The sequence below is a fragment of the Hippocampus guttulatus genome, chromosome 11 (genome assembly GCF_054856545.1).
Source record: "Hippocampus guttulatus isolate MCC_2025c chromosome 11, RoL_Hgut_1.0, whole genome shotgun sequence".
NCBI lineage: Eukaryota > Metazoa > Chordata > Actinopteri > Syngnathiformes > Syngnathidae > Hippocampus > Hippocampus guttulatus.
In genome coordinates, this window is record NC_141271.1 from 11386238 (window position 1) to 11411877 (window position 25640).

The 25640-nt window shown below is 39.9% G+C and overlaps 3 protein-coding genes across 6 annotated transcripts in view; 2 read left to right on the forward strand and 1 right to left on the reverse strand.

Annotated features, from left to right (window-relative positions):
* On the forward strand, positions 1-10691 carry LOC147198064 (thioredoxin domain-containing protein 6-like). 2 transcript variants are annotated; one of them, XM_086124093.1, is made up of 17 exons: positions 1-137; positions 248-305; positions 472-575; positions 959-1030; positions 1746-1862; positions 2119-2203; positions 2338-2420; positions 2523-2615; positions 3713-3867; positions 4435-4619; positions 5760-5904; positions 5968-6075; positions 6403-6554; positions 6638-6782; positions 7872-8104; positions 8201-8251; positions 8760-10691. In XM_086124093.1, exons 1-17 carry the CDS (start codon positions 21-23, stop codon positions 8822-8824), a joined length of 1968 nt encoding a protein of 655 aa, XP_085980219.1. In that variant the 5' UTR covers positions 1-20; the 3' UTR covers positions 8825-10691. The 2 variants fall into 2 exon arrangements, with proteins under 2 accessions (XP_085980219.1, XP_085980220.1); XM_086124094.1 differs by having other exon boundaries at positions 7872-8074.
* Positions 8635-23678, reverse strand: smarcal1 (SWI/SNF related, matrix associated, actin dependent regulator of chromatin, subfamily a-like 1). The gene is made up of 17 exons (XM_086124090.1): positions 23183-23678; positions 22242-22578; positions 19038-19088; positions 18704-18964; positions 17878-17928; positions 17616-17799; positions 16630-16780; positions 14718-14879; positions 14561-14626; positions 13583-13723; positions 12941-13159; positions 12758-12828; positions 11784-11886; positions 10744-10926; positions 9692-9792; positions 9509-9605; positions 8635-9110 (listed from the first exon to the last, which is right to left on the reverse strand). The coding sequence occupies exons 1-17, from the start codon at positions 23411-23413 to the stop codon at positions 9030-9032; spliced, it is 2490 nt and encodes an 829-aa protein (XP_085980216.1). The 5' UTR covers positions 23414-23678; the 3' UTR covers positions 8635-9029.
* Positions 20236-25640, forward strand: part of LOC147198066 (E3 ubiquitin-protein ligase MARCHF4-like) — a 21769-nt gene continuing 16364 nt past the window's right edge. For 2 of the 3 annotated variants that reach the window (XM_086124095.1, XM_086124097.1), the window contains exons 1-2: positions 20236-20428; positions 25406-25571. The gene's annotated coding sequence lies outside the window, so the exon portion shown is untranslated. Of the gene's footprint in view, positions 20429-25281; positions 25572-25640 lie in introns of those variants that run through there. The other variant, XM_086124096.1, reaches the window with a different exon arrangement.

The following is a 25640-nucleotide window of genomic DNA, read 5'->3' on the forward strand; positions in this document are numbered from 1 at the left end:
ACAAGCGATATCAACATGGCATGTTAGCTTCGACCTACGCGTATTACGCACGCATACATACATACATACAGTACACAATATACTTTAAATCTGGGTTCAGTACAATGGCAGGCAGGAAGAAAGAAACTACTTTGCAGGTATGACGAACAAATTATTTAAATTGACAGAAAAAAAAAGTTTGCAGTCACAGTCATGAATCGTTTCTACTTCATTCTTCTGACATTATTTAGCCTTTTTTCCACTTAAGGCTTCCGCCACTAATCAAGAGCAATGGGAGGAGGTTCTTGCAACCAAGGGGTTAACGGGTAAGAACTGCATACGTACTCCCATTTCCCTCAATTTATTTTCAGGGTGAATGACGCAAGTTTCAGTGGCGTCGTGAACGCACCTGTCGGTTGTATGAGCGATACTCTGGCGCCCCCTAGTGGTGACAGCTGGGAACAGCACCCGTCCTCTGTCTTGTCTCCTCAGTGGTGGATGTGTACCAACACTGGTGTGGCCCCTGTCGAGCTGTGATCAGCCTCCTACGAAAAATCAACAATGAACTCGGCGATGAGCTGTTACATTTCGCCACTGTAAGCATTTTTCGTGATGGACAAGCTTTTATGCTCAATGGTTACATTAGATTAAAAAAAAAAGGACAGATGGGCCAGGCTCATTTGTAGATGTGGGGGTAAAAATAGAAAGTGCAGTATGTTTAAAAAATGTAAAACCCTTTATTTTAAACATATATACACATCATACATTAAACATATGCTATGTTATAAATGATGATAGGGAAAACAGCTTAAGTAACACAATAAATGGACGAGGGTTGGAATAAAGAATGGAATGGGTCATATGTGGAGCTTGGGCAATACTCTGCACATCCTTGGTGGGATGCTTTAAATTAGAATTTGAAACGAAATTTAAATTTGAATGCCTAAATAGTGTGTGTCGCATGTTCGTGTTCATACAGGCCGAGGCAGACAGCATTGATGCTCTAGAGAAGTATCGAGGGAAATGTGAGCCCACCTTCCTGTTCTATGGGGTGAGTCAGACTCAGTGTTACTCTAAAGGGTCTTGAAATGTTATTACCGTGTGTGTGTGTGTGTGTGCGTGTGCGTGTGTGTGTTGTGTGCGCACCGAGGGAGACAGCATTGATGCTGAGAGAGAGCGAGAGGAGAGAGAGTCTTGTTTGTTGTGTTCGACTGTATTTTTCTCATAAAGCGGCCAGGGGTATTTATTTATACAGTGCAGAGTGGACCAAACATTGGTAAGGCTTTTATTGGAGGGAGGCATTTATTTGTGGTACTTGCACCATTTTATGAACCACCATTTTATGCACCACAATATGAACCACCATTTTATTAGTATTTGATTCCTTTATATCTAATATATTATTTTTAAGGCAACAAACACTGGATACAGTCATTCCTCGCCATATGCCGGTTCACTATTCGCAGTCTCGTTGAATGAAGGATTTTAAATCGTGGATTTTCTACGATATTGCAGGATTTTGCGGTGATCATTTGACATGCACATTTTGTACTGGTAACTTGCAAAATCAATTTGAAAAATATTTTACAGCCCCAGCCCTAATAGATAAGAAGGAAGTGTTTATAAATAAGAGTATGGGAACGGTGAATAAGAACGTAAGGAATGTGAAGTTTTCAAATTTATGTCGATAATGGTTGCTACTTCTTAAATTTTCATCTCTCATAAGCCCCATGATAAACGAGGACGACTTGTTTTGAGTGTTCCAGGGTGGCCAGCTAGTGGCCGTGCTGCGAGGGGCCAACGCACCTCTCCTTCAGAGGATGATTGTGGACCAATTGGCCAAGGAGAAGTCAGTGCTGGAGCACGGCGGCCAACGTAAAGTGGTAAAGTCAGCTGCAATACGCACAGTCAGTCAGACATGGGCCCAACCAGGATTTTTGGGGATTCTAAATCAATTTTCCCACGCTCTCTACAGATCTTTATGAGAAATGTATTCATCGTTTGTAATGAAATCACTTCTCTGTATGAAATATCGAAATGAATATACTGTACATGACTGTATATGTCGATAATAGAGTTTTCCTCAAGGACACCACCTCCCGGGGTTGACAAATGCTAATTATTTAGTGTGCCTTCCAGATTGTAGATAATGATCTCACCGATGGTGAGAAGAGAAAAGAGCGGTGGACCCATCATCATTCAGAGGATGGAGAAAGCAGAATAGGTGCTGTGAAAATAATACACTCCAGTTTCTTAATCCTTGCATCGACAACAATGCAGCTAACGTCTTCGGGACTGTAACTGTTGTTAATTGCCATCATTCGATGTCGCTTATCCCTCCAACTGCTCTCACCGCAGTTGCTGCCACTAAGTCCATCACTGTGGCTATCATCAAACCGGATGCTGTTGCTCACGGCAAGGCTAATGAAATCATTATGAAGGTACACGGGGACTCTGACAGCCCCCCCCCCCCCCACCACACATATTATTTTGCCACGTATCCCGTCAGGAATTCATTTTGCTGTCGTCACATCATCACCTAGATTCAAGATGCGGGGTTTGAGATCTTAGCCCAAGACGAACGGATGTTGACCGAGGCCCAAGCGCGAGAATTTTACCAGCACAAAGGCACAGAGGTATGGTAGTTTTACAATAATCCTCAAACATATCAAATGTATTACCATAGAAGCAAAGAACAGATAATACTGATCGGTATTGTATTGTATACTGGGTATTTATTAGGGGTAGGGAATTTATTGGTTCGGGCCTTTATTTCTACAATTGCATTTTTATAACATGAAATAGAGTACAGTCAAATCTCTCATACGCACAGTTCGGCACCCGCGAATTTGCATATTCACTGATTTTGTTAATTTCTTCTTTTTCCAATTTTTACAAATATTTTGGGGGCGTTGTTTTTTTTTTTTAGAATGGATTTTATATGGAATGACGCGACATGATGCATTGCGGTGTTTATCAATACAGTATCATCTTATTTGATGTATGGGTAGTCATCATGAACAGAGATAAATACCCAATGTATACACTCAGGTCAGTGGCCACTTCAACAAATTCTATACAGCTCAAACCAAAAAATGATATTGGTTGATTTGAATTCTGAAATAAACATTCACATGGGAGTAAAATCTTAAATCCTTCAATTTGTCTGCACCACATCACACGGCTACGGTCTGTGCATATTTTCTGTAAGGGGCTTAAATCCAGCTGCTGCCTCAGCCGAATAATTTTGCTTTGTGGGCAATTTGTAAGTACTAGATGAAATCTTTTGAGATTTGAGAATGACTAAATATGCCAGAAAGGGTAAAGGCATCATTTTCTTGAACTATGGGTTTGCACTCAGATACAGCCCAATGAATTTGACTGAGAAAAGTTCAAAAAGTCCGTTTTGGATTTATTTAACACATTTAAAAAAATAATTTTCAGAAGAATCATTTCTAAGTTCATTTCTGCATTAATCATTTTGATTGTTTATGTAATAGTGTAATTTCTTGAGATGGTAAATTGGGCGTTTTCATAAACTATAAGGTAAGACCATATATCATGTTATATTTTGTTTTGTGTGAATCAAATCGGAACGAGTTTTACTTCTTTGAATTTCCCACAATATTGTAATTTATTAAGATGTGCCGGCGCTTAGTCTCAATTTACAATAACTGACTTGCTCCATGTCTGTTCTTCCGTCGTTTTGTGTGTGCGTGTATTTGACCTGTAGGAGTGTTTCAAAGACCTGGTGCAGTTCATGTCGAGCGGGCCCTCACGCATTCTGGTGCTCTCTCAGCTCGAGGACTCATCCGACGTGGTACAAAACTGGCTCCACTTCATTGGCCCCGCAGACATTGAAGAAGCTAAGCGAGAAAAGCCAGAGAGGTGAGATGGTGAAAATGGCGTTGAACTATCCCAACCACTGTGCCACAAGAAATGATCGCATTTCAATAAACTGGTCCAAAAATGATTCACAACAAATAATATCTGTTTATCTATTCCAGTGATTTTGTGACAGGTACAATTACACGCTTTACCGACGGAGTTATAGAAAGAGCACAAAAATGGAAAATTTGGGGAGAATAGGCTCACCAGACAATAAATGTAAAAGATTAATTCATGGATACTTGAAGGGAAATAGGCAGGATCATATTTGTGCATTTAAATTTATTATTATTTTTTTTTTGGCTTAGTGGTGTGTCATGAGGTTTTTCAAAGGGAAAATACATGCTTTGGCTCAATAAAGGTTCGGAAACATGAGTGTAGAAGATATGATATAAAATAAGAAAGTACATGCACCAGTGTGGAAGAACGGCAGATTTCCACACAGCAAAAGGAGCCGTTTGCTCTATCAGACACACCCACGTGATGCTCCTCCACGGCTTCAGCACCAGCCGAGCCACCATCTGCTCTTCTCTTATTTCCCTGCCCCCCTATCCCGGGTGCTGGCAGCTTGCGGGCGCAATACGGCACCCGCACGCTGTTCAACGCCGTGCATGGCAGCGAGGACAGGGATCAGGCCGACAGGGAGCTTGCCTTCTTCTTCCCCGACTTCAGCACAGCCCCGGATGCTGAGGAAGAGCGTGTGGAGAGGACGCTGGCTCTCATCCGGCCTGACGTTGCCAGGGGAAACCGAGGTGGGGTTCGAGCCAAATACATAAGCACAGGTCTGTGCATGTGCTCGCAACCATACACGCCCAAAGGTGGCGGTTATATAAAATGGAATTGCAGCTGTACATCACATTAACAAACAACTGGCAATCGACTGGCTAACGGTTGACCCACGCCACCCTGAGCATATAATAACAGGTTCGATCATTGCCGACACCCACATCACTCACCAGACGTGTCCCCACCTTTTTATGCCACACACATACAAAATGTTGGATCATATAGTCTAGAACGTGATTTTTAGGGATGTAACAAAAAAATTTTTGGATCAGAAAATCGTTTTGGGTTTTTTTGTTTGTTTTTTTGAAAGATATGAGTGCATCAAATCGAACCGACTTGTTCTACTTTGAATTTATATCGTGAAACATATCCAATCATCTTTTATTGCAGAAATGTACTGTATCTTAAAAGGAAATAGCATTCCCACAGTACTGACAAGTTCATTCAAATGTATGTTAAATGACAACAATAAAATAATTCCATCATACCCTCTTAAACTGAGCCGTACCATACCAAATTGAATCGTAATCCCACTGAGTTGATCAGAATCGTTCCACTTTCAAATCAAACCGTGCTTGAATCGTTTCACACTCCACATAGTGAAAACATCTTTTGTGGAAAGACGTACACCCGTTTTGATTTTATCGTTTTAGAACGCAAAATCAATTGAGAACTGTTTACTTGATTGGTCAATGTGATATTTGGTTATTGATTCAATTCTATAACTTTTCAAAAGTGGCAGCTCTATTACTGGTATATGTTTCCATTAAAAAAATATTGACAACCAATGATAAGACCCCCTTTGTTTATTAGCTTTTTAATAGCAATGAGCAGAGCAAAAATATACACACAGGGCAAAGACTCTCCGAAATGTGCTAACAACACAGGCTAAACTGAGCTCCTACTGAACATAATACAGCATTAATACACAAGGTGGGGTTCAATGTGCATTAAAATGAACAGAATAACAATATTGAAAATGGTGGATAGTTTTAAGTAAAACGGCATCTTTTCCATGTTCAGAACATGAAAATATTGTTTTGTTTTGTTTGTTTGTTTTTACAGCACTGATGCAAATCTATATTTGATATGTGTGGTCTCTTTAGAGGTGATTCTGACCCATATAAACAAGTCAGGCTTCAAAGTGTCTCTGCAAAGAAAGGTGATGTTGACAGAAGAACAAGCCAGAGTATTTTACCTCCACTGCAGTGAGGAAGACTTCTTCCCTGCACTGCTGCAAAGCATGACGAGGTAAGCGGAAAACAAAGGCAAATATTGATAAGATGTTGACTCACCATGTGTATGTCCGTGCAGAGGGCCGGTGCTGGCTTTGGCTCTCACCAGAGAAGATGCTGTTCAACACTGGAAGAACATGCTTGGACCTTTTGATCTTAAAAGAGCCAAGAAAGAGCATCCTGAATGGTGTGATAAATATTTTCCCCACTTTCACTCACATAAACTCTGCTCTCTTGTCAAATATTTAAAGAAAAAAAACATATTGGTCTAACCTGGTATAATAGAACCTTCAAGATCTTAATTCGAATTTACAAGTTACAGGTCACATAAAAGTTGGAAAATGTATTATCTTGATCTCTTCTTTTTTTTTTCTATCACAATTTTTTTTGAAAAGCGCTGCAGACTATAGCCACTCTACCTAACATTATAGTTTTTAAATGTCTTTTCTATGCTGTAACGTAATGAAATATGACTTGACAGTAACCATGACGCTGCTTTCCGTGTTACTCCTAGTCTTAGGGCCCGTTTTTCAATGGAAGGAGATCCGGTCAACCAGCTGCATGGAAGTCAGTCTATTGAGGAGGCCTCAAGGGAAATCAGCTTCTTCTTTCCCGTGCAGCAAACACTGGCCGTCATCAAACCTGATGCCGTTGACCAACACAAAGGTTAAGCATTATAAAAGAAAACAAAGTCACATAGCTGGTATGCTTAAAGAGGTTAACTATTTCCCGCGGTGGCTCCCCGACAGACATGATTTTGGAGGAAATCCACAACAGAGGGTTCTCCATCAGACGAATGGAGGAGAAGCTTCTCTCCAGGGAAATGGCCGAGGCTTTCTACAAGGAGCACAGGGAGCAGCCTTATTTCAGCCAGCTTGTGGAGTTCATGTGCAGGTTAGTTGATCATGCCCCCCCCCCTCCAAGAAACACCCCCAAAGGGGGTACTTGGCACTTGGCACAGTCACAAGTTTTTAAGCTCTTATAAGCAGCAGCTAGCCTCGGGCAGATCTCTCTCTCTCTCTCTCTCTCTCTCATTTAAGTTGTGGAATCATCTTCCGCTTCAATGACCGTCTCACAATCCTTCAACGGCTCTAATAGAACTGACGGAGGGATGTGAGTGCAGAGCACTTCAGACTTTGGCGTCAGTGCCCCTCAACATCATTTTGGATTCGTTTAGTGCACGATAAAAGGGACTTATCTTACTACTATTACTTCAAGGAGACATTATGTGCCACCCCCACTATTTTAAACATTATGAAAAAAAATCAAAACTGTTTAGTTCTTTACGTTCTGTTTAAATGTTCTTATAAAGTACATTATAGTGTGTTGTCTTATTTTTTAAAAATGCATCACAATTATGGGGGGTTTGTGAGATGCTGAAATGGATTAATGGCATTTCTATTAATTTTACTGGGGAAAGATGATTTGAGTGTTATGAGCGTAATACTAAAATGAAATGAATTAAACTTGTATCTCAAGACACCACTTGTCTCGTTGAAAATAGCCCCTTTGAAGGGGCTGTCCATATACTGCACAACCAATGGTGAGCTGTGTAAAACTAAATACAGTTCTGCTTACCTCTTGGCTTTGACCTGAGAGCAGCAGCGTCACTCATGGGAAATGTGGGCATTTCTGCGTAATAGTGACTCCGACTGTTTCAGATAGTGTGACCTGACCAACACTTGAAAGTGGCTCCGGATCTTTGGCCAGCCAAGCTGATCATGGGTCGACTTAGTCTGTCTTAATTGGAATTTGTCCAAACGTTACCCAAGTGCAGAGTGTGTCACTCTCAGACAGATTTGCAGAAATCTATTCCTTGGTTAATATAACTCTTGATGGGTGGTCAGGCACTACGGAGAGCCAGCTATTTGTATACTGTACAAAAAAAAACCTCACAGGTGAGCTGAAGCCTAGCTCAGCTGACTATAGACAGTATAAAATTGAAAGCTGTCCAGTTGACCAGCATGTCTTCTCATCTGTCAGTGGTCCCAGTGTGATGATGGTCCTGGAAAAGGAAAATGCAGTGGAGGAGTGGAGGGCCGTCATGGGTCCCACAGATCCCGACCGGGCAAAGGCGGAGTCACCCGACTCTCTGAGGGCCCGCTTGGCCTCCGACGTCCTTCATAACTACGTGCACGGCTCTTCAAGCCAGAAGGATGCCCAGGACGAGATCCAGTTCATCTTTGGTATGCAAAATGAGCTCACCGACATTTTAGGTAATAACATGATGTTTCTGTTACAGAACTGCTTTCAGGTTTTATTTATTAGGTTTTGTTTTTAATTGTTTAAATCTGCAACCATTTCTTATGCAGATAAAAACACAAATGATGCCACTCCAGATAAACATCAGCAACAGTATGAAGGTATGATTGAATGATTAATAGTATTTATTAGTAATACTGACAATGCCAATATTATTTACATTCATATAAATGAAAAATGTACATTTTAAATGTACATTATTTTTAAAGTGAATTCTAATGGCTAATTGTATGTATAATCTTGTATATAATCTTTGAAAATAAAATTTACATGTAATTTACTGGCATCAGTCATATGAAAAAATAGTGACCTCACACTTATTGTGACACGTTAAATTGAAAGCAAACACAAAATGTGCCCAGGAAGTCACCTACAAATAAAATGTAGAATTAATTCTTTTTATTGTTTTAAAATAAGAAAGCCTGAATATAGAACTAGGTCTCTATAAAATTGTGTAAGAAAACGACTTTGATTGACACAGTCAGAAGGGTATTCAAGTAACCACGTATTTATTATTCTTTTTGGAGTTTGTATTCAAGCCAGCGCCTGTATGTAAAAGCATATATTTTGATAACAAAATGACCTCATTGTTTTGTTCTTCACACTTAGGTGATACACAGGAATTAAACCCTTACAGTCCAACCACCGAAGTGAAAGAAGGATCAGAGTTTTGACACTGATCATCACTGGAACCAAACATGAAAATGGCTCTTGAATGAAACGGCTGTCAACATGCTTGCCCGTTTAGAAGCAAATGTGGACAACAATCTGTCAACTTGCAGTATTTTGTCTCTTCTTTGGGTGACTTAAAAAGATTTGTCTGGATGTCTCTATCAGCCATGATGGTTTAACTGAACATACAGTACAAGTTGCATCGTCTTACTGGTGTCCTGCATCCATGTCGTCGTCCTCATTGAAAGACCTCTCAAACATCTCTGCGATGCTCCTCTGATTGGGATCCTATACAATTACAAATAAGAATGTTATACACTGGATGCAACGTGAGCTCCCCAAACTCTCTAAGGAATGTAAGGAAATAAAATAGCCCAAAAGGATATAAAATCTATATACTATGTAAAGAAAAAAAAGCATCAATAAATACCATCTTTGACGATTGATTATGTTCAAAAGGAACAAGGAGAAAGTAAAAATCTAATTTAGTCCTACCCTTCAGTAAGTAAATAGTTGTTTAACTTAAAATATCATGGATACAATACTCGATTATTCATTCATTATTCACTTTTTCAGTTCAATGATCATTTTGAGGACTAGCCATGAAAAAAGGAGGTGTGAGTATCCATTTGTCACTGCTTGCAACTTTAATATTACTGGAAAGGACATTGCGTCCATTTTGCTACCTTAGAGTGGAATTGAGCTGTCACTGCATTGGCTGAGAGGTTCGACTCGGACAGGCCGACCTGCTCCAACACTTGCATTTTTCCTTGGATCATTGGCCTGCAGGGCGGGAAGAAAATAAAAACCACGAAACTAAACAACATCAGAATTCGCACACTCTCCATAGTAGTGTTTGTCACACATACCACAGGTGGTCATCAGCTGTTCCCTTGGCGACCAAATAGTGAATGTTCACGTTGTTTGTTTGACCGATGCGGTGGACCCTGTCTTCAGCCTGGATAAGAACCTGCCGCGCAAAATGAGAGTGGTGCATTGACTTGGGAGTTTTTCGAGTGAGGGGCCATCGCTTTGTTTTTTTTGTGTTATAAACAAAATTTCAGTGACAGGCAAGCTTCAGATAGGCTACCAGATAAGTGCCGTTTATTTAAAAAAAATTTTTTAAAAAGCATGTGGGCAGGGCGAACCACAATCGCCGGTTGAACACAATCCAAATCATAATAATCTCAAGGAGCTGCCATAGGTCACAACTCACACAAGACATGCAAACTAACTTTCTCCACTCACTTGGCTATGCCCCTTAAAGGCACATATCCAACACATGAATATTACAGTAGCTATTCAGCTATCAGATTTTGCTAATATTTTTTTTTAATTGGAGAAAATTTGATTTTATTTGCCAATTTTTAAAATGTTTCTTTGGGGGGTGGGACATTTTTTAGACATTAACGCATTACAACATTAAGAGAAAGATTCTGACATTCAAACAGCAAATGTGCTGCCTGTATTTCATATCGTTATTGTTGTACGCGTTAAGGGAGCAAAGCATAAGCGATTTTATTATATCTTTTTGGAATTAATTGGCTGATTAATCAGTTATCAAAATTTTGTTTTGCCAAATGTCAATATTGAAGTTGCCACAGAAAATCCATATCAGTCAGGCCCTTGTAATTTACACTTCCCTAAACTAGTTTATTTCTGTACATTCTACAGAATTATGTTTTTATACATCGCAGCGCAGTTTCTCTTTATTAAAAACGGATAACAATAAAAAAGATGGCAGTCTTGGGTGAACTCTAGTGGATTAATTGCATTTCAATGGGGGAATGGAGAGAATTTGTTTGAAATACGATGAAAGTTACGAGTGCTGTAAATGAATGAAATCCAATAAATCAAGGTGCCACTGTATTCAATGACCATTAAGAACATTTGATGCATCATTTTTATCATCAGTCCCTACCCCGGGGTTCCAGAACAGTTCAGCGAAGATGACCAGGTCGGCAGCGTGCAGCGTCAAGCCCATGCTGGCGGCAGTGATGGACAGGACAGCCACGCAGGTCTTGCCCGAATATTGAAACTTGTCGCACAGATGCTGGCGCTCACCAGACGGTGTGGAGCCATCGATGCGAATGAAGGAAACATCCTGTTGAGAATGAGTGTGCAAGAATAACCCACACAACACTGTCACATTTATTGAGGCAAGGCTATCAAAATCTCACTACAGGTGAGATTAAGACTACTATGGACATGCCAAAAATATTTTTTTTCAAAAAACATTTCAAGATTTTTAATTTGTAATGATAAAGCATCTGAGAAATCCAAGGGGAAAAAAACAAAATACTTTCATTTACTTAATTCTCACACTGCAAGACTATATTCTCATAACTCAAATGTTTCACTTGCATTGATGACTGATGATGTAGGTAGCATGTTCAGTTCACAATTGAGAATGTGAATGCAAGTCTTAACGATTGTCCATCTCTATACTGTATATGCCTTGCAATGTGACTGGCGACCGGTCAAGAGTGTAGCCTGATACTAAGTCAAAGTCCGCTGGCGTAGGCTCCAGCTGCCTGTTGTGGCATGAACCGGACAATCAATATAGGACATGGACAGATGGATGCTTCTTATCAGCACGGCCCAAATACTCAGTTATAAGAGGGTTCAAAAGATATTCGGAGAGTGTTTTTACTGTCCAGCACTTAAATATTTAATGTGATGATGATTCAGACAGCTTTGGAAAATTCCACTTAGGAGTCGAAGTTAATGGGATGGTCTTAAGTGCTCTTTCCTGGAGCCAAGACAATCATGCAGTTTTCTTTGATCTTATACAAAGATGGTAATAGGGCACGGTGTTATGACTTTACCCCGGAGTTGTTGGGGCGGGTGGGAGCTATTACGAGGGCTGAATGGACTGCTCACACCATCACTGCCAATAAGCCCACATACACTCCTCAAATAACTTCTCTGACCTCCTCCTCTTTGACTTTTATCACTCACCTTTTTAACAAGTTCATTTGTGATGTGATCCAGGACCAACTTGTGATGTGCAAATACCAGGAACTTCTCCCTCCCACACTCCAGCATGTCTGTGATGTACTCCCTGTCAGTGGTGGAAAAATAACATTGAAGTGTTTATTTTCTTTACACTTCATAATTTTACAATGAAATAATTTTTATATATATAAACACAAAACATTTTTAAACCAATTAAAATCCAGATAGGATTTTCATTCCCATAATTATTTTAATTTTGTTCCAATAAAAATATGGTTTCAGTGCCTTAAAATTATGACTCAAAATTATTTATCTTATTAAATTGCAGGCTTTCTCCTCATATTCCAAAGATTTTTATCCTTTTTCTCTGAAAATTAGGTCAGTTTTCCTCATTAATTCCAATTTAATTTTCGCAAAATAATAATTCTATTCATCATGCCCCCCCACATAAAGTTACAAAACATTGCCTTAAAAGCTAAACTAAAAAACATATTTCTCCGAATTTCTTTCCACATATAATCACAACTACAGTTATGATCCGGTATTTCTACTTTTTCTCCTATTACAATTTTATTCCCAGAACATGATGAGTGCCTTTCACATATCTAGACTTACAGTAAGTCTTGCAATATTCTGTCATATTTGTCATTATAGCCTTTGCACGACAGATTTAAGCATAATGGTCATTTTAAGGATAATTACGGCCTTAGTTGGAAAGGCTTTTCTTCAATGACAGTTGAGATTCTTTATAGATTTTAACTTGTGTACTGCAAAGAGGGAAGAATCTCCTAACTCTTCCCGTAAAGCCGCAACCAAAATTGCCCAAACGGAGTCACACTCTGACACCTAAACACTCTGCTTCACTCATTTGTTTTACCTTATTCAGTTCAGCACTTTTATTCAATATAGTGCATCATTTTACCTCATCACATCCAACCAGGTTTGACATTTTATTTGTAAAGGAAGCGTATACGCACACAACGGCTTGCAGCTTGGCTTCGGCTGTGTGGTTGTAAAAAAAGAGGAGGGCTTCTTTTTCATCCTTTTTCTGAAACGAGACCAAAGAAAGACACTTGTGGTGAAGTGCTGTCAGAAAAATAGCTGATTGCATTTCAAATCCCTGATGAAAAAGAATACAGGAGCATGGTGTACTAACTCACATTTTGATGTACACCTGCTAACACCTTGGCGGCGGCCGACAGAGCCGCTTTGGTTCGGTTGCTGACCCCGTCGATGGTCACCGTGACAACCTTACGCTGTTTGGAGGGAAGTTGGGAAAGGACGTCCGACTTAAGGCGCCGCAGCATCAGACATTCGGCCAGCAGCAACTTTAACTCGCCCAGATGGGAGGAGCCGGAGTAGTCCCAACCCCAGGCCAGCTGGATGAGATTGGAAAAAGCGGAGTTCACGCATTTGAGCATCTTTCCATCCTTTCTGATCAAAGTCAGCAAAGACCCGATTTTCACTCCTTGATGCACCTCAACAGACAGGACAATTGCTCATGATAATCCTTCGAAGACATTCAAGAATTGGCCCTTCACTCACTTTGATCGCAAAGGATTGAAAATGCTTAAATTTGGCCCAATTAATGACATGTGTGTAACCTGCTTCATTTTTAAATTTGAAGAAACGCTACTGGACATTAAAAACTAGGTTAGTATGTCTGGTTGATGTTCTCGGTACAAATCAGGGATAATTGTGGAACAAAAATGGCCTTCCCGCAAAGTTGGAAATAAGCATTACACAATCAGTCTCCTCAATGTCTTGGTATGATTAACATTTATCAGGGCGTAGTTAGTTACCTGTTTGGCAGCGCAGTAGCGCAGCCCAAATTCATGGAAGCGAGGGAATAGCGAAGGTTTGACAGCCAGGATTTGTGTGTAGAGCTCAGAGGGTCTGGACATGGCAGGGGTCCCCGAAAGGAGAATGACCCTCTTGGCTGTCTGAGGGGAGAAAGAAGAAGTTGCAAAATGTGAGTGGAGAAATTTCTGTTCACGAAACTGGAACATTCTTGATTAAAGGGAACCTGAAGAAAATGGAACAACATGGCAACCAGATGGATGTCCAAAAAAAAAACAATACGAACTGCTCTCGGTATCAACAGTACAAGATTGGCATCAAAACACGAGTTCAACATTCAAAGAGACAGTCATCATATTCACATAATGTAAAAGACTTTTTTAAAAATCAATTCACGATCCATTTCCCCCATAGATGTGATAATTGAAATACAGTGTCAATTAAATGGAAATAAGTACAGTACAAGAAATGTGTCACATACCCCTCCTTATTTAGCATAACATACCGGGATATAATTGGTATACTGTAATAGAGAGAAAATAGAAATGTTTAGAGATAATTAAAAATAAATTCATTTCTTAACTGTGCATCACCATTTGGTCTAATAAATGAAATCTATTGCAGGGGTGGGCATCATCAGTCAGCCAGTGAGCTTCCATCAGTATTTCGGGCCAGCCCAGTCTGAGTCATCAATGACAGTCAAACGGCGCAGAGAATGGACTTAGAATGATTGTTTGCTACAAATGTATCAAATATCTTGTCCTTGTAGTGTATTCAACTAGATGTAAGTTAAATATGATTTTCAAGTAATTGTATTTTGTTTTTAACCGTGTTTAAAACAACATCCCAACTTCACTGGAATTGTTTTTGTAGCTAAATGTAATATATAATAAATTAAAAATAATAGTGCATGTATACATTATGAAGTGTATCGATCTAACCTGTTCAGTGTAAATGATGGAAAGATAAAAGACAAGCACCTTCAATAATGGCAGAGCAGCTTTACATCGAGCTGTCCTGATGTTCTTTAGAAAGTGAGACTCATCCTGCATAGGAGGAGGAAGCAATTTTATTCCAAGAGTATGTTTTCAAATAAATACCATAACAACTTCTAAAAATCTGACGGATCATACTCACCATGATGAGGACGTCAAACGGATTCCCTGGCAGTTGTTTGTCCATCCTGCTTAGGAGGTCGTAGCTGATGATGTTGACCAAGCCTGCCCGCAGGTTGTCTTTGGCCTTCACCACCACATTGACGCTGTCGGGACTCAGAGAAGGGAGCCAGCGACGGAAAGCCTGTTGGACAAAAGGTGTACAGTATTTTCTCAATAGCTGCTGTCACTGGAAAAAAAAAAAAGAGGGGAAAAGAAGATATGTAACAATGGCATTAAAAAGTGCACCTCCGAGCCCTTATGTACCATCATTTTTCATTAGCGGCCGCACGCATTTATTTACTCAATTGTAGAGAAGGGAGCCATTTTCACATTAACCACGATATTTTGCACTGATTTTACACAATGATCTCAAAACATCACTTTCAATGCATTTAAAGTAAAGCTACTCAAAAGAACTGAAGCTAAAGAAAGAACCAAGGGAGACTGTGTGAAACTAATAAGGTGTGAATCATAAACAAGGATGCGCACAAGATAGCGGACTGATCTCTTTGAGGTCTACCAGAACACAACTCACCATTAAAGATTCCAAACTATGTAAGATTTTTAATACAGTACTACATACAGATCTCAATGACAACATGAGATAAGACTCCAGATTTTAATTCATGACAGATGAGGTTGGGTTGGCACAAAGTATTTCAAAGAAAATTAGCAGTTAATAATTTATGAATACTGGACAATAGTTTTCGTGAAGGGGATGGAGGGAGTATCCATTTGAGGGCGGTGTTTGTCTTAAACACAACCAGAAAGCAACAAAGTGTCTAAGTACTCACTATTTGAGGATACCTGGAATGTTAGGATGAGAGAATTTATTTTGTGGCCAAATCTTACCGACCCCGAGTTGACTTGCGCTACCTCTCCCTGCCCCTCAAGTCACGACATGTTGTGCCTGTGCTTGGTGGCTGATTTGGCCAGAGGGGCGCAGCTAACAGCTAAGATAAGACCCAAGTCAATCTTTACCTCACCATCTGACTTCACTCCCTGCAGCAATTCCAACTCCTGATTGGGAATGTGCTTGACAGCCTTTTAAGGGGCAGGCTGAGGGCGTCTTTTTAACTGCCTAAAGACTGGCTCATCGAAAAATACTTTGCCAGTGGTTTCGTGTAATTGCTGCTTTGAGCACAGAAGAATTTTGGTGGGGGGAAAAAAACAAATAGGAAGGACCATTAAACATTTTTTTGACTTGACCAATGCTTGCTTTTATTCATAGATGTCTGGATGTCTGGATGGATGGATGGATGGATGGGTGGATGGATGGATGGGTGGGGTGGAACGGTGCACAAAATCCAATCCCCGGGTTTGGTTCAGTTCCTCATTTTGTGCCCTTGGTTTTCGGTTTGGTTCAGTATGCACTGACTTAAAAATAATAAATTTCAGTTAAAAGTGCATAATCATGGCACTTGGTACAACATTCATGGTTCCGGGCAAATACATCACCTATACAAGCCTAAATTCAACATCGAGTAACTACTCAACTGAGAAGAGATCATTATTTCAATATGCATACTTTTGTTATTTTTGTTTAGTGGTTTACCATGAGGTTTTTCTTACGCAAAATACGTGCCTTGGCCACAGGTTGGAAAACACTGATCTGATCTGATTACTCTCCTAAATAAAAGCTCAAGTTACTAAAATAAGTCTGATATGATGCACATGGACAAAGACGTGCCATAACTCATATGAAATACAGATTGAGTCATGATTACATGTAGTATTACTCTCTACCTCACGATATTTATGTGTGAATGATCTCAGCTCAAAGGAGGAAGAAAATATAGTCATCTTCTCAACAGGACACAAAATCGACACACCACTGTTGGAACAACTGTAGTTGTATTAATGTTGTTTGTTCGTTTTTTTTTTTTTTTTACCTCAGCCCAAGTGAAGCGCACAGAAGACGGAGACACCACCAACACAGGCCACTCCTTCCTGTAATAGGCAGCGATGCAGATGGCCTGCACGGTTTTCCCCAGGCCCATGTCGTCAGCCAGGAGCAGGCGGCCTTGTTTGGACACCGCAAAACTGCAAGGACACAGTTGAGATGATTAAACAATCTGGACTAAATTGCAAACTAGAGAAAAGTGTGTGACCTTTTTTTCACAAATGAGAGGAAAAATGAAATGATCCTTTCTGCCCCGCAATATTTGTTTTTCTTTTAATAGTAAAAGGTGTAGATCTATTTTACATCTTTTGGTGAAAAATATCTTTCTTTTGGAGTGCTTTCTTGAAAAATATTTACCTTTAATCATAAGCAATTTAAGAATATGAGGTGTAAATCATAAAATTTGTAAATAGTCAACAGAAAAAATCCTCAGCACCATCAAACCAATTTATACCCATTTGTAGTTGGTGTGCATCACTTTTAAAACTTGATTTTTTACGCATCATGATAAATGGGGTGTGATACGATTTAAGGACTGTATTTTAAAATGTAAAGACTCGACTGAGCTTGGTTAAAATCAAAAACGGAGTTGTCTTTGAACATACCTAATCATATACTGTATTTAATTAATTTTATAATACGAGGTAAAAATCTAGCAGTTGTATAAATATTTGTAATTCATATGTTCAATTAATTGGAATAGTATTCATATGGGTAGAGGAAAGAAAATATCTTGTTCACATCGTTAAGACAAGCTCAGTAAGTTTCATCATTTTTCTTTGTAACACATTTTTTGAAAATATTAAATTAGTTATTATGTAACAAAAAAGTATCATTATACTTCCCATTTATTTAAACTATTACATCATGTGTAAATACTATATATGTAATATTATGACATTAAAAATCATTCGAAAACACTTTCTGTTCTGACTACCACAAAAGGAGCGCTAAAGGCCATCCACAAGCACCTACTTGACTCCTTCCATTTGGAAGGGCAAGAGGCTGCTCGTGATCGTGGGGTCAATAGAGGACAGGTCGGCCTCAGGGACGTCTAAGCTCCTGGCTCGAGGCCCCTCGAAGCTGGCAGAAAAGGCCTGGACCACCGCCCGGGGAAGAGGCTCCACCTCAACGGCTGCTATCCCACTGAGGAGCTCCACTGAGAATGGAACTCGATGAGATTACACAAGAAGGCGAACGGCAACAGGGGGATAAAAGACAATGGGTAAAAACTCACTCAGTCTCTTGTAGTCCTCCAGTGGAAACGTCCACTTCCTTGTTTTCATGTCTGTCATCATTTAAATGATCGGGGGACAGATTTACACTGCAGGTCCAAGTGTCCAATTCTGAATCTATTTCCATGTACATTTCAAGCAACTCTTATGCAATATGGCTGCTCACATTTGCGGAACACATGAAACAACCTGCCGACATAGACGGCCAAATTGCATCTAAATACCTACACAACATTCAAAAAGAAAGTTAATACAAATACACAACATTAAAAGTTATAGGGGCGGCCCGGTAGTCCAATGGTTAGCACGTCGACTTCACAGTGCAGAGGTACCGGGTTCAATTCCAGCTCCGGCCTCCCTGTGTGGAGTTTGCATGTTCTCCCCGGGCCTGCGTGGGTTTTCTCCGGGTACTCCGGTTTCCTCCCACGTTCCAAAAACATGCATGGCAGGCTGATTGAACACGCTAAAAATTGTCCCTAGGTGTGAGTGTGAGTGTGCATGGTTGTTCGTCTCTGTGTGCCCTGCGATTGGCTGGCAACCGGTTCAGGGTGTCCCCTGCTTACTGCCCGAAGACAGCTGGGATAGGCTCCGGCACCCCTCGCGACCCTAGTGAGGATTAAGCGGTTTGGAAAATGGATGGATAAAAGTTATAGAGCATTTAGCTGGCCTGGGCTGAACCAATGAGTACCCTCCACATTACTCCACTGGCTGAAGTCTGCTTGTATTTGGTTAATTTTGGTTCTTTTACAGTATGCGTTCATCTGTGTTATTTGGACACAGGCAGGTCCCAAATAATACTGTACATAAAAGACAAGATCAAACTGGTACCGTAAGACTTTGTTGGCATTTGCTTGAATGCTGCAATCGCGTCGTCATGGTAACTGATATCAACTTCAAATCTGGAGGGCGACACCAGGACGCACTGGCCCTGGACGTCGGCCCCCGGTTTTTGCCAGCCGTTGCACAGCTTCAGCAGAGCGGACAGAGCAACGCCGTCTTGAGCTCGGCTGGTCAACCCCGCCATGTCCAGTGCGTCCGAGCCCTCCAGGGGCCTCAAAGAAACCGACGCAATGGACGCCACTTGGGTCACTGCAGCGAGAAACCACACGTTCGAAAGGATCCGATGCATATGCATGTCACGTTGCGCGCTGCTAAAACACACTTAGCTGTTGGTAGTCCTCCATGCTGAAGCTCCACATCTTGTTGACAGGATCTAAAGCAAAACAAACAGGGGATCCTCAGTTTATGAGAGTTCTGTTGGTACGTGGGCGAAATAAGCCAATTTTAGATACAAGTCTGAGAGCACCTCCATGAACTCAACAGTAGTCATAATTACAATATGGCATCTTATGTGCATATTCAGCAGACTCCATCTTCTTCTTCACCTCTTATTTCATCTTTCTTAGTTTTGGTCTTCATTGTCCACAGTGAGACTCCACATTACTGAATTCCTTGTGTTACATGGTCTACTTAAGAAACATCTTTTTTATGCAATTCAGTTTTGCTGCGCTTATTTTTATCTGTGTGTGTTTTCAATGCACTGCATGTTTGTACTGTGGTTGAGGAAAGAGATTTCATTTGTGCTGTATGTTGTACAAAGAGCATATTTGACAATAAAGCTGACTTGACTTGACATGTGTGCAACATGTTAGAAAATCCTGCATTTGGATGGTAAGTTGTCACCACTGTCAAGTTGCTCAAAAAAGTGTAACAATTGAGTGAAACTCATGTCATCTTCAAGAAAAGCTTGTTTTGTGTTTTTAACAATGATTGGTTAAAAAAAATATTTTTTTCATTACAATTTGAAGACATGATCAAGTATCGGTACTCCATATTGGGAAGCACTGAAATATAAGTATTTGTACTCTTCTAACAAAATAAATAAATAAATAAAGCCGTACTGTTGCATCCCTAATCATTTAAATACTGTAATACATGAATGAATCCCTTCTTAAGGTGAACATAGTCAATGCCGCTATTTTTGCTCAAGTAGCCTGCACGTACCGGTAATGTATATGTACCATTTATAAAATTACGTGTGTGTATTGTGTGAATCTGCAATTTCCTTGGCAGGATTAATTAAGAATCGATATCATTCTTACCATTGGCCTTAAGACACAAACAAGGGACTGCAAATGTTATATGACAGAAATCTGAAAAGACAAATGACCAAATTCAGCTATGAGAATTTTTTTAAGTATTTTAAACAGTGAGATAAGCTTTGTGGTCTGTGGTTGGTGCCAGCCTAATTATTTTCATTTCTAAAGCCGCACTGGACAGATGTCCATATTGCTGAGTGTAGGCATTATAAATAGGATTTATGTGTCGCAAAGACTATTTGGGTGTCAGCTCAGAGCCAAGGATTACGTTAGCCAACATATGTCAGCTTTGGCTTGGTGTTGCTAGCAGTTGGTTTGCACATGATTTTTTTTTTTAATATATATATACACATACACACACACACACAAATGGTCATAATGTCCAATAGAGCCAGATATAGTACGTTTTTATTTAGGTTGCTGTACTTGCAAGGCCAACACTGATCAATCTATGGTAAGTAACTGTTCTATTGTTTTGGGGGAAAAAAAAAACAACCATGGACAAGGTTAACATAACCATCATAAATTGTAAAAATTATTTATATATACTTATATTTTACAAATAGCTATGTATAATCATTTTTGAGGTTATAGTGGCAAATCATCATTAGGTAATACCTGCTTGGGTTGGACTAAATCCAGTCCAACGGGGGTTATACAGTATTTGTGACCATTGGAAGGTTTAAATATGATCAAATGTCATGGCATGTGGGGTCCCTCAAGAGTCAGTCCTTTGACCCCTTTTTGTTGAATCTGTGTATATATAACCAACTAATGTTGGTCATCGTGGCTATGCAGATTATATGCGGCTAAATCTATAAATACAGACAACAGGTCAATAAGGGTTTGTGTCACAGTCTAAACATATTAAAAACTGGATGAACCAAACTTTCCTTCAGCTCCACCAAAACCAAACTGAATTGTTTTGGGCAAAAAGGAAAGACGATTGCTGTTGTTAGTAAACACAAGAGTCAGTGACTTTTAAGACTAAAGACCAAGTCTGAAACTTTGGTGTGCTGTTTGATTTGAATCTCACTTTCAGCAGTCATGTCAAATCAATCACAAAAACAGCCTTTTACCAAAAAACACATCCAGATTAAGGGTGTTCCGATACTACTTTTTCACTTGCGATACGATACTGAAAATGCAGCCAGAGTACTGTGCGATACCGATATCAATCCCATACAATATCAGCAAGAATGATACATACTATTTATTTTTTAGTATGAAATGTTAGAAGAGACTTGATCAGGTGATGCCTATTAAAAGAAAGAACAAGAGCACCAGTAAGTATGAGAAAATATCATCCATTTCTTCCACAAAAAATGTGGGTTACATAATTTCAACCTCAAAAATGAGAATGAACTGAACTTGAATACTTTAAATACAAAATAAATTAAAGGACCCTGAAAAATAACCCTAATAGTCAATAAACACAAATTATACTTTTTGAAGTGGATAATAACGATTCAAGTTTACTTCAGAACATTCAGAATGAGAGGATCAGAGCAAAATACGAGCATGAGGAGTCTTGAATGGACTGCTTGAATATGAGCGCTACTATCTGAGATTTTTTATGTCGACCGATATAATCCGCCATTAAAAACGTTTTGTAACAATGTGAAGCACATTGGTTTACCTTGTGTATGAAATATATCAATAAAGCTGCCTTGCCTAGCAGTTTTGCTTCAGCTGTATGATGGTGACCTGCTTTTTAATTTTATTTCACATACTTTTTGTGAAAGTGAAACTGATAGAATGCTTAGGGTGCAGAGTACACTCACACCAAAATATATTAATAACACTCAGGATTGTGATTTGGATTGTGTGGATTTGATTGGCCGCATTCAGTCACTGGCGGCACTGTAAAATCATCATTATTCTGATGATTTTTGTCCCTTTAATACCTTCGAATTCCATTTCTCTATTTACTCAATTTGGTGGTTGTTCCTGTATATATGGTACAAATGTATAGTTCCTGCCGCTCCTGTCCAATTTTTCTCACAAGATGAATAAAGTATCTTCTCTTTCTTTCTACCTATCTATCTGACTCGATTGAACCATCATAAAGGTACTGTATGTATTTCAACAACAGTCTAATTATAGCATCCTTTTGAGAGCCGTCGCTGATATTTTGGGTTCTGGAGCAACATAAAGCCATCGTGGAGCAACATAAAAGGATCAAAATAACCAAGTAAAATGGCCGACGATAAAGAAATGTGTTGGTGGTGTACATTCTTATGCTCTCGATTTATGAGCGTACTTACCGTAAATCTTGGATGGGATGGATTTAAAAGCAGCAATGAGCTCTGCGTTGTAGCCCACCTCCACCCTGAAGCGTCCGTCAGTGTGCGGCACACATTTGCCCCAAGATAAAGCAGGCTTCCTAGCAGGCCCGGCCTTTAATGTTGTAGAGTCTGAGGTGGGTTTGTTTGGTTGTGGGTTTGTTTGGTTGTTGCCCTCTCCCAGTGCTGCACCGTTGGGAGAGGGCTGCTGACAACTGAGCTGAGCAGGCTTCACACTACTAATGTTGCTGCCAGTGGTCATCACGGGCTGGTTGACGTGTTGGCGCTTGGCAGGAGGTGGTGCATCTCTGGTCGATGTCTATGAGAAAAGACAGCATTTAAATTGAATTTGTCTTCAAGGAGCAACCCAGTATTGAAGAGGGAAGGAACATTAGCGCCACATTGAAGAGGAAAATTATATAAAATGGAATCTTGCAATAAAAGCGGATTTTTTATGATGTATTGTTTTTTGCATTAAAAGGTTGCAGATTGTTATTTATTTATATTTTTGCGATGAAGTAATGCACTAAATGTATTCCAAGATTAAAGTTATGAGATTAGTCTCATACTGAGGAGGGACAAAAGTCAATATTTTGTGATAAAATTCCATTTTATGAAAATAAATCTGTATACATTCCAGATTAAAGTGATACAGACTATAATCTGCTGTTAAAATATCGTTTCCTTTCATTCTTCCGTGATTTTAGTCAAAAGAATAAAATGACTTCATTCTTGTCAAATTACAACTGCAGTGGACCCCTTGGATTAGCATATTTGTGAACTTTTTTCTTTTCCTTTTTAATATTTCTTTAACATGTATATTTGGAGGGATTGAACCACATTTACACCATCCCACTGGCCCCCAGACACCCTGTTTATCATGGAAAACGCATGTTTATCAGCACAAGACTGGTTGTCCTCACCATTGTTGATGAAGAGACTCCATTGGCATTGGCGAACGTTGCGTCCTTGTGGTTACCGGTGAGACGTGCTTCTTGCCCGAAAGGTGGAACAAACCGCTTCGGTGCGGATGTAGTGCTTCGGTCCGTTGGGCCAATCGCGTTCTGTGCAAGCCTCTGGGCTCTCCTCTCCAAAGCCTTCCTTCTGTTCTCCTCAATCATTCGCTGCTGCTCAGCTGTCAGCGGCGTCGACATGACTGCCTCCCTACTTCACTTAGCAGCGAGACGGTGGCCACATCTGGACTTTCAAGTGGCAGACACGCTGTTAGCAGCTATCGACGCTAGCCAACGTGTGAAAACATAGCTCAAAATATCTAAAGGTGTTAGCTTGATGTAAGAATGAAAATATGCAGTAAGATCGCAAGAACTGTTAGAGGCATATAAAGTAAATAACTTTCCACAATCTGATGCCAACTCGTTGAGCAGATGATGTTTCGCAGTACATATCTGGCGCGAGGGAAGTGACGTATGATAACAAGGTGACACTTGAGAGGGCGTGTCCCAAATGCCGAACTTCCGCATACATGCAGTAGCGCCGTTTTTTGTTTGTTTGTTTGTTTGGGTTTTTTTGTACAGAAAACAAAACAAAAAGGGGATTCATAAATAAAAACTGCTCGTTTCTATTTTCTTAAAACGAGATGTTATTAGACAGAGGTCGTAAAAAAGGCGAAAGGTGCTTTATTGGAGGGGCAGCTTTTGTTAGTACAGTACAGGCTTGTTTTCAATAATTATAGTTACCTCCTGTAAACAAATGAACCCTGTACTAGAGGGTTGCAAGAAACAAATTATTGTAATAATTGATTAATCTGTTGATTTTTTGTCAATAAATCTATTAATAAGATTTACACAAAAAATGTTTCCACCCGTTAACTCAAAAGACTTTTTCAAATTGACAGAATATTAAATGTTCGATTTTTTTTAGTCTGTTGACTACATTATTTATATCCCCATCAATGTAAATGGGTAGAAAGAACGATGAATAGAAAAGCACAGATAAACACAAATATAGGTGGGAATTTCTTTCTCTTCCACGGCTTGACTGATCCTTGGGGTAAAATAAAATGATAAAATAATGTATATATTTTAGAATATTAAACAAAGTGTTGGAGGGGCTGAACTGGGGTTACACTGATTTCTAATGAGGCTATAGCAACCCCTAGTCTTAGTGTAGCACCATTCTGGGGAGATTTGCTTATGGTCCATTGCAGCCAGGGATGAACTTTTTGGCCACAATTCTATAATGCATATTTGACGAAAACACAACACTGCTCATCATCAATAGACCATTATACATACCTACAGTGAAGCATGGTGGTGCCCGCATCATGTTTTGAGGCCGTTTTTCTTCATCTTGAACAGGTGCCTTGGTCAATGGGAAAAGAATTATGAACAAGTTTAAATGATAGTCATTAGCACAAAGCACAAAACTCCAGGCTTCAGCTTGAAAGCAAGAAAAAAAGTCAGTAAAAGTCCATAGGAACATCTCAACTTTATTTGGGGTTAATGAGAAGCACTTTAAATTGTGACAGGTAACTTCAATTTTACACGAGTGTGGACGTGATGGGTTACTTATTAACAGAGACATCCTCGTTATAAGAGGGTATGCAAACTTGTACATTTCAGTTCTATATTTTTTAATTCCCCTTTTGTGATGGTTAAAGAAAAATCCAGGTCACATTAACTGTGGATTAGTGTTTGAAATGATTTTTTCTGGTTTTACAACCAAAAAAAACCCCACACACACAAAAACTTGGCATTTGAACAGGGTTGCGTAGACTTTTAATCATCACGAGATAGATTTAGAACATAGCTAGACGATTTGACTCGACTAAATGGAATTCCTACTATTGTTTTATGTAAAACTAACTAAACAAATGTAGTGTTTGCCCAGCACTTAAAATTACAGTATGAGAAAATTGGGGGCAGTGGGGTTTATTTTATTTACCTCGGAAAAATAAGGTGACTTGCTTAATCTACGTGTGAGAACAGCTGACTTATGTTATTTACAGCATGTATTGACTTTTTTCCCTCCTCTGCTTGTATGAATGTGTTGTGAACATGTATGACGTGTGTGTGGCGTTTGGTCTGGGCTCTGTCCCAGACCGCATCATGCTCGGAGTCGGCAGCAGCAACAGCCAGTGCTCACACCGCACCGAGCTCACCGGATGCTTTTTTCGCCCACGGCAGGACGCTTCAACAGCCGCGTTGGATTAACCCCCCCCCCCCCCCCCCCATCATCGTCGGCCGCGTGGACGTAGCTCCCCACGGAGGGGGACACTGACAGCATGAGAGGAGGGTGGGGGGCTGGGTAGCGGGTGAGAAAAACCGTGCAGAAATCGGCGTAGCTGGCCAGGTAAGACACGTCTGACTGACTCCTTTTGTCTCCCACATCAAGGCGATAATAACAGTGACGTGGCTTTAA

Bases quoted from the DNA above. Each gene is read 5' to 3' on its own strand.
- smarcal1 (XM_086124090.1), bottom strand. From the start codon at position 23,413: ATGTCGACGCCGCTGACAGCTGAGCAGCAGCGAATGATTGAGGAGAAC. The intron at 13,160-13,582 runs GTAACTAACTAC...AATCTCATCCAG, and splicing joins GCTACTGCGCTGCCAAACAG to CTGGCCTGGGGTTGGGACTA. The intron at 9,793-10,743 runs GTAGGGACTGAT...TTTGCGCGGCAG, and splicing joins AACTGTTCTGGAACCCCGGG to GTTCTTATCCAGGCTGAAGA.
- LOC147198064 (XM_086124093.1), top strand. From the start codon at position 21: ATGTTAGCTTCGACCTACGCGTATTACGCACGCATACATACATACATA. The intron at 3,868-4,434 runs GTGAGATGGTGA...GGGTGCTGGCAG, and splicing joins AAGCGAGAAAAGCCAGAGAG to CTTGCGGGCGCAATACGGCA. The intron at 6,783-7,871 runs GTTAGTTGATCA...CTCATCTGTCAG, and splicing joins CTTGTGGAGTTCATGTGCAG to TGGTCCCAGTGTGATGATGG.